This window comes from Phalacrocorax carbo, chromosome 7 (assembly GCF_963921805.1).
Source record: "Phalacrocorax carbo chromosome 7, bPhaCar2.1, whole genome shotgun sequence".
Taxonomy (NCBI): domain Eukaryota; kingdom Metazoa; phylum Chordata; class Aves; order Suliformes; family Phalacrocoracidae; genus Phalacrocorax; species Phalacrocorax carbo.
In genome coordinates this window covers 2667043-2675031 of record NC_087519.1, presented here as the reverse complement: position 1 = coordinate 2675031, position 7989 = coordinate 2667043, and the positions used below count along the sequence as shown (strand labels likewise).

The 7989-nt window shown below is 59.3% G+C and overlaps 1 protein-coding gene across 1 annotated transcript in view; it reads left to right on the top strand.

The window, feature by feature from the left end:
- The first annotated feature begins 217 nt into the window (after positions 1-217).
- Positions 218-7989, top strand: part of SMAD6 (SMAD family member 6) — a 44723-nt gene continuing 36951 nt past the window's right edge. The window contains exons 1-3 of the mRNA XM_064456044.1: positions 218-1900; positions 4304-4360; positions 6188-6265. Of these exons, the coding sequence (XP_064312114.1) occupies positions 1093-1900; positions 4304-4360; positions 6188-6265 (943 nt within the window). The 5' untranslated portion in view covers positions 218-1092. The remainder of the gene's footprint in view (positions 1901-4303; positions 4361-6187; positions 6266-7989) is intronic.

Sequence of the window (7989 nt, the reverse complement as noted above, 5' to 3'; positions counted from 1 at the left end):
GCGGGGCAGGCCGCTCTGGAAGCGCGCGGGGGTTGGCGCGAGGCGGGTGGGAGCGGAGGGGGGGCATCCCCCACCCCGGGGTGGTGATGTTGGCGGTGGCGGTGGCGGTGGGGAAAGGCATCGGGGCGCGCGGCCCCTTTAAGAGCCCGGCAACCCGAGCCGGTGTTTGCGCAAGACCCGGTGCCGCGCGGAGCCGCCAAAGTGTCTAGACTGGCACATGATGGGCGGCAGCCAATCGCGCCGCCGCTCGCGAGGGGCCCCGCGTGCGCGCCCCAGCCACACACAAAAGCCCGGGGAGGGCGGGAGGGCGCGAGCCAGCGCGGAGGCGGCGGGAGCCGCGCGCAGGGACCCGCCGGCGGCGGGAGGGGACGGCGCTGCACCCCCGGCACCCCCTGGGATACGTACAACTCACGTGCTGACACCGGCCGCCGCTCTGGGTTCTGCTGCTGCGTTTTTACCTTTTCCATTTTTTTTTTTTAATAATTTTTTTTTTTTTTTTACTATTTTTGGCGAAAAGGAAAAACCTCCGAGCGCGCCACTTCCCCGCCGGGCGGCACCTCCGCAGCGCACCCCCCCACTCCCCGCCCCGTTGTATGCGGGACCCGCCGCGGGGCGCAGCCGAGCGCTGCCCCGGGTTCCCCCCGGCCCCCTCTCGCCGCTCCCCGCCCGGCCGCGCTTTGGCAGCCGATGTAGGGCACGGCGCGGCGCGCCCCGAACCCCCCCTCCCCACCCCGCCGCCACGGGAGCGGCCCCGCACCGCCGCGGGCGTCGGCGCAGCCCCCGCGGGCGCCGTCTTATGCTCCGCGCCGCGCTTCGCCTCCCCGCCGCCTTCCCCCCATGGTGCGGCCCCGCCGCGGTGCCGTCGGCGAGTGGCTGGGCAGGGCCGCGGGGAAGCAAAGCGCCGCGCCGGGTGCTCCGCGCAGCCTGCGAGGGCGGCGGGGCTGAGATGAGATAAAGCCGGCGGCGGAGCGAGGAGCCCCGCGGAGGAGGAGGAGGAGGAGGAGGAGGGGCGGCGGCGGCGGCGGCGGCGGCGGCGGCGGGGGGGGTGGTAGCGGCGGAGAGCGACGCGACCCCCGGCCGCCCGCGTGTCGTATGTTCAGGTCCAAACGCTCAGGGCTGGTGCGGCGACTTTGGAGGAGCCGCGTCATTCCGGACAGGGACGGCGGAGATGGGAGCGCCAGGAGCGGCCAAGAACACGGAGCTACCGGTAGCTGCAAGATCTCGGAGAAAAACCCCTCGGCGGAGATGCGGGCGGTAGCGCGGAGCCTGCTGCGGGAGGCGGAGGAGCGGCGCGGCGGGGCGGCGGGCGAGGCGGCGCCCGGCGGGGACCCCATGGCGGAGCGGCGGGGGGCCCGGCTCCGCGCCCCGCCGCGGCGGGAGGGCGCCGAGGGGGCGAGCCCGCGGCGGGAGCGGGAGAGCGACGGCCGGACGGTGACCTGCTGCCTCTTCAAGGAGCGGGAGCCGGGCGGCCCCCCTCAGCCCGGCACCACGGCCGCCGTCGTGGTGGCCCCCCCCAGCCCCGACGGCGCGACCGACGGCGGCTCCCCGGAGCGGCGGGGCCGGGAGGCGCGGTCGCGGCTGCTGCTGCTGGAGCAGGAGCTGAAGGCCGTCACCTACTCGCTGCTGAAGCGGCTGAAGGAGCGCTCGCTGGACAGCCTGCTGGAGGCGGTGGAGTCCCGCGGGGGCATGCCCAGCGGCTGCGTGCTGGTGGCCCGCACCGAGCTGCGCCTGGGGGGCCAGGCGGCGCCCCCCCACCTGCTCCTGGGCAAACTCTTCCGCTGGCCCGACCTGCAGCACCCCGCCGAGCTGAAACCCCTCTGCGAGTGCCAGAGCTTCGGCGTCGCCGACGGACCCACCGTCTGCTGCAACCCCTACCACTTCAGCCGCCTCTGTGGGCCAGGTGAGGAGCTGGGGGTCGGGCGGGGGGGGGGGGCGGGTCGGGGTCCTTTCCCCCCTACCCCGATTTGGGGCATCTGGCTCCTTCCACGCCTTATTTGAACCCCCCCCCCGTGGGCCCCGCGCAGCGCCGGGGATGCCCGCCCGGGATGCGGCTGGCCCGGGGGTCCCCCGAGCGGGCATCCCCCCCCGTCCTCCCCAGCCGAGAGCGGTTCCCAGTTGTGCTTCGGAAGCCCTTCCCCCGCTCCCCGCGGAGGTCCCCCTGCTATTTAGGTGCAGAAGGAGCGATAATACGCAGTTCGTTTGCTGCTGGCGCCAGCCTGGCTCGCTGCTCATCGGAGCGGCCGCGGAGCCGGGCAATTACCGCCGCCGGCTTAAAGCCGCAGGGCCCCGCCGGGCGCGGGGGGCCGGGGCCGGGAGGGGGCTGCGGGGGATGCCCGGCCCGCGAGGGAGCGCCGGACCCGCGTGGAAGGAAGCGTGGAGGGGGGAAGCTGGAGCTCGTGCATTTTTCGGGCTTTTCTAGTTTATATATTTTATTATTTTATTTTTTTTTTTACGGCGGGCGGAGGGGTCCTGGAGGGCACCAGCCTCCTGCTGACGGTCCCTTTCTTGGCAGGAGCTTTGAATTTTTTATTTTATTTTGCAATCCGGGATCCTGCCTCGCTTTGCATCGCTTCTTTGAAAGAAACTTCTATGCTGGGCGTGCTTCCCCCGAAGATCGCTAGAGGCTGGGAGCAGCTTTTGTTTTTTTTCCCTTTGGTTTGGAGTCGCCCTGCGTTTGTAGGAACCGTGCATTTATTTTAGAAACAGGCAAAGTTTCCCAGTTGCTTCCCTGCAGCGGCGGCTGTTTTCCCAGCGGCGTAGGGCTGCAAGCCCTGTGCAGGGAGTAGGAGAGAGCTGAGCTTTTATCAAGTGGCTCCTTATCATTTTGATAGTGGGTGACTGTGCCAGGGCTCCGCCCGGCGCTGGGGACCGTGGCAGCAGCCCGGGAAAGGCCTTGATGCCCTTTTCCCCACGCATTTGCACAGCTCCCTGCAGAGACCATCCCTGTTCGTGTTTGTCACCCGGTTTATTGTGGGGTGACGTAGCTGAGTGGTGTGAAAACGCTGGGGTGCTTTGAAGTCCCCTGAGGCGGCGGGTCTGGCTGTAGCGTGGGAGCAGCCGCTGTGCGTGGCGCAGGTCCGGCCGTTACATCCAGACTGGGACCTTGGCCCCATTTTTTGTTATTTTGAGACTCTTGAGCGCCCTGTGAGAAGAGCATCCTGCTGCCAGGCAGCTCGCTCGGTTGGGGGACGTGAGGAACCTTTCCATAGAAGCCATAAGTGACCACAGGCCATCCCAGAGCCGTCACACGGGCGTTGCTGAGGTTGTTCTCAATGAACTAACCCTGCAGTTGGCGGGCCGAGTGCCTTGCTTTCGGATCCACGTGGGAACTGAGGAGCGCACCCTTGTTCCGGTGGTCTGGCGTCGGTGTGATCCCACTGGGACGATTTCTTACTCGAGTCAGCGTGTGCTCAATGCCAGTGCTGTGATACAGCCCAGCCGGCTGCGCGCTCCTCAGTTTTAGCAGGTTATAATTCAAGAAACACATCACTGCCAGAATTCAGAAGGGAAAAAAAAGCCCTCGAACCAGTGCATGCAGTTGGTGGAGGACCTTTGTCAGCCTCTCGCATGGTCTCGGCTCTTACAATCAAGCCGGTTAGGTGGCCTGGTTCAGCAAAGCGCTTCTAAGGACTTGCTTAACTTCAAGCGCGCGAGTGCTGCTGCGCTGCTGCTTAAAGCCAAGCACGTGCTCAGGAGCTTTGCTGAGCGGAGGTGAGGGCGAGCGGGGCAGGGCAGGCTTCATGGGATCACGGGAGGCCTCTGCTGCTGAGCCGCTCACGTGCCGAGGGGCTTGTTGGGATGCACTGAGGTTACTTCGGTGACTTGTTGGCCGAAGCCAGCCTGGCCCATGGTGTCGGGCTTCATGTGCCAAGAGGAGTGTCTTTTCATCACCTGACACCCTCTCTCAGTCCTCCTAACGTGGTCGGGGAGCTCTTGTTAAGTCTGTGTGCGTTTGAGCCATGGCTGCGGGGTTGTCTCCCAGTGCAGGCGATGAAAGCATCATTCTTGGGGAGCAATGTGACGTTTTGTGTGTGTCAGGTTGGGGGTGCCCAGGCAGGGATGTGGGGGTGGGGCTGTAGGGGAGAAGCAGCATTTTCAGTAGTAAAGGCCACCTTGAAAGGTCAAGGTGGAAGCCCCCTTCTTCAGAGGCTTGCAAGACTCTTGGTCTCATGTTGCTTCCCAAGTGGGTTTGTTTCCATTGGGCCTTTATAACCTTGGAAGAGTCCCTACCCCGAAAGAGGAAGCGCAAGGGTTTCGTTGATAAACCGAACACAGCACTAATGAAGTTTTGGTTTTTTTCCAGAGTCTCCACCACCTCCCTACTCTCGGCTGTCTCCTAATGATGAGCAAAAGCCACTGGGTACGTGTTTTCTCTCTTTTGATCTCCCGGCAGCTCTTTCATGGTGCAGGCCTGGTGTTGGTTCTGAGACATCCCTACGCGGCACGTCAGGCAAAAGCCAACAAGTCGGGATTTTATGGCTGCTCATTATTTCTGAGCAAGCATCAGCTGACGGGCTTTAAGAAGTAAATGGATGTCAGTTTATCATACCAAATTACCGTGTAGACACATGCATATTTTCCAAAATAATATGAAGCGCTATCTTTAATGAAGGCGTAATGAAAGGTTACCAGACGCCATGTTTTGTCTGCGTGTGTAATCTGCGGGATGACGGAGCGGAGGGGGGAGTCGGAGCTCCTGGGTGCCATTTCCATAAAGCCTTGGCTGCGCAGCACGGTGGAGGAACCGGCTATTACCCTTCCTCTCTTTATTAAAATGAGACATACACTCTTTGAAACTCAGCAGTCTATAATTTCTGAATGGCTTTTCACTTTTCCTGATGAATTGTAAAACCTTTTTAAAAAAACCAAAAGCCCGAACCAGTGAAAGCAGCTTGGGTAGGTAGGCTGGGCATGAAGCGAAGGGTGCTGGAGAGCCTGGCACAGCGCAGCCTTGGAGCATGATCCTGTGTGGTGCACGTTGGCTTGGAGATGTTTCGAAATTGGCATCGTTGCATCCTGACCGTCCTTTCTCAGCGCCCGCTTCTTGCTTTCAAGTAAATGGGAAGCAAAGATGCTGGAGGGAAGGGAGGAACCCCACATCCCTCTTTGGTTTCTTGCTGGGATTGGTGCAGGAGCGTGGGATTCCTGCCTTCGTCCCGTAATCAGTGGCTCTGATTTACAGAGGGGGTAACGACCGAGGCGAGCTGCTTTCGCTCCCCATCGGGTCGGGACAGGGAGGTGGCGAGGGAGACAGGCGGGGTTTGCCAGGGCGATCGGAGCGGGACAGCGTGCCTGCCTGTCCCGCCCAGCCCCGAGGGAAGGCGGGAGCTGCCCCGTGCCAAAGGTGAGTCCCTGCCCTGCCAGGCCTGGGAGCTGCCTGCGACGCAGCCGCTCCCGCAGCCGGTGCATGCACGCCTGTCGGAGGGACCGGCTCCTTCATCCCTGCAGCCGGTGTGGGACACGGGCAGTGACCGGAGCGTCCTGCAAAGCAAAATTTGCCGGTCATGGGTATTTTCATTTTTGGGTGGATTTTTTGGTTTTTTGTTAGTTATCGAGGGGAAAAAATAGTTGTCCCTCCCTGCGCTCCCCCTTCCAAGGTAATTCCCTTTAGAAACTGCTTGTGCTGCAGGGAGAGGTGATAGTGACTTTATTAAAACAACAGCCAGGGATTGAAATTTGCTTCACTGGCTTGTTTGATTGGAAAAATAATAGTTAATCTGTGAGCAAACAGTTGAGCACTTAATTAGAGGGGTGTAAGCAAGAGAGAATAACAAAGACTCTTAACTTGTTAAAACAAAGTTTCCTTCGCTTCAGCAAAGAGGAAGGAAGGAAGGAAGCAAGAATAAACAGCTTCAAGAATTTTAATGGTGATAATTAACTATAGTAACTATGAATTGTTTAGAGGCTTAATGTAACTTTATCCAGTAAGCACCAAGTTCCTACTTGTTTGATCAACTTAACTGCAGTTATTTTTGTGGTCGAAGCAATTCAAACTTTGCATTTGCGTGGTAGAGGTACAAAGTTAATCGCTGCTTTCTGGCCCGGTGGAGAGTTTCTCCTGGGGAGAGGTGGGCTGGTGACGGGAAGCGAAAGAGCCACGGGTGCTCACGTAGCGCTTGGAAATGCAGACGGACTAAAAATGCTTCTTTTTTTTTTCTTCTTTTTTTTTTTCTTTCCCCCACCCCAGATCTATCAGATTCCACGTTGTCTTACACTGAAACAGAGGCTACAAACTCGCCCAACGTCACGCCCGGAGACTTCTCAGGTTGGCAGATGTTTGCGCCTTCCCGCACGCGTGGTCTGCGCCAGGGAGCTCATGGCTGGGGTGGGACAGCAGCAGGAGACAGGGGGGGTTGTGGTGCTGCTCTTGGTTTATGTTCTCAGTGTGAAAAGAAGGGGGGGTGGGTGGGAAAAGAGCAGCTGTTTGAGTTGATTGTTCCGAGCCGTCTGCGCTCTGCAGGTTGATCTAAGATGCTGTTTGTCCGATGAGCACGCTGGGGCAAGGGGGACATCTGGGAGGTGGCCACGGGGCCGTGCGTGTCCCCCGTGGAAGCCACCTAGACCTCGCTTGAGCCCCGGGGTTGTGGGCTGGCGTGGGGCCCTCACCGTTTCCAAGGTGGGAGCAATGAGGCTGTTGCAAATGGTGCTGCTTTGTGGTGGTTCTTGCAGAGTCCACCCAGCTTGCGTTACCTCTTGGGTCCTGGCCCTACAGTGCAAGCCTGGCTTTCATGAGCAGAGCTCCCAGCTACGATGCCATTGAGGCTCCTGAAGTGTTGCTTAATTAGGTCTGGGGTTTTGCTCTGCCCCACCCCTGCAACCTTTCATTCATTTAATGGTGGTCTGTAAGGCCTGGGGTGGTGTTACCTGCAAGCAGGTAGAGAGTTGGGGCTTTCGTCTGCTTGGCGTTGGGCTCTGGCTGGGGTGATCGTTTCACGTCCTTCCCCTCTGGTGTCCCATTCCAGCCCCTCTCCTGCATGGGAGGACAGGAGGGACCTGTCTGTAGGGCCAGGTTTAATTTCTATGTAAGAAATGACCTGGTTAATGGTCTGAGATCTAAGATGAAGATGGACAAACCTTCATCCCGGTGAAGCCTCATGTTCCTCCCGCAGAGGCTGGGGTGGGCTTTGAGGTGGGCACCTTGGTGCCGAGTTGCCGGATTGCTGAGCGCATGGACGGGCTTTGCTGCTCTCCCTGGGGGATGCTGTAGCTGAAAGCCGATGGTGGTGGAGGGGACCCTTGGGGTACTGCTCCATTAGATGCAGCTTTTCTCTTCCCGTTCTCCACCTGCAAGAGTTTACGGCCGGTTTGGTGAGACCCACGACTTCTTGGGATGTTTAAGCCCATCCCGACTCTGCAGCCCTCTAAAGAGCATGTAAACAGCACGGCACCGCAGTGTCATGGCACGGTGGCATGCTTCCCTCCAGGGATTTTTCCTTCTCCTTCTCCTTTAAGCTTCTCCTGCCGTGGTTGGTTTCGCCGTGGTGCTGCCGCGTGCCGAACCCGGCGTGCCGGCCCGCCTCGCTTTTGTTGTGCTGCCAAGTGTCCATAGCAGGGGAACAATTGATAGCCAGGGGTTGGATCGTTCAGGGTTGTGCTATAATAAATATGTGTTTGCAATGCCTAAGAAACAGTCCTTGGGCTGGATATGCGTCTGTAAAGCTCCCCATGCCCGTGGCTTTTATTGTAACTTGATAATTGCCATTAATTATAGCAGCCGAGTTTGAAAACCGGGGTTCCTGAGGATGTAATGGTTTAGCTTCTCTCACAGCTGAGTCCTTTATGGGACATCTGGTTGGATTTTCTGGAATAGAACAGAGATTTTAACTTTTACTTGAACAATATGATGATAACATGTGACTGAGATTGTACTGAAATCGGACACCTCCTCCCCCCCCCGTGTAGTTTCCAATGGTGTAACTTTTAATAAGAGTCTGGGGCTGTGTGATTTATTTTTCCCCAGTGCTCATGATTGCTGAAAGAGGATAAGAG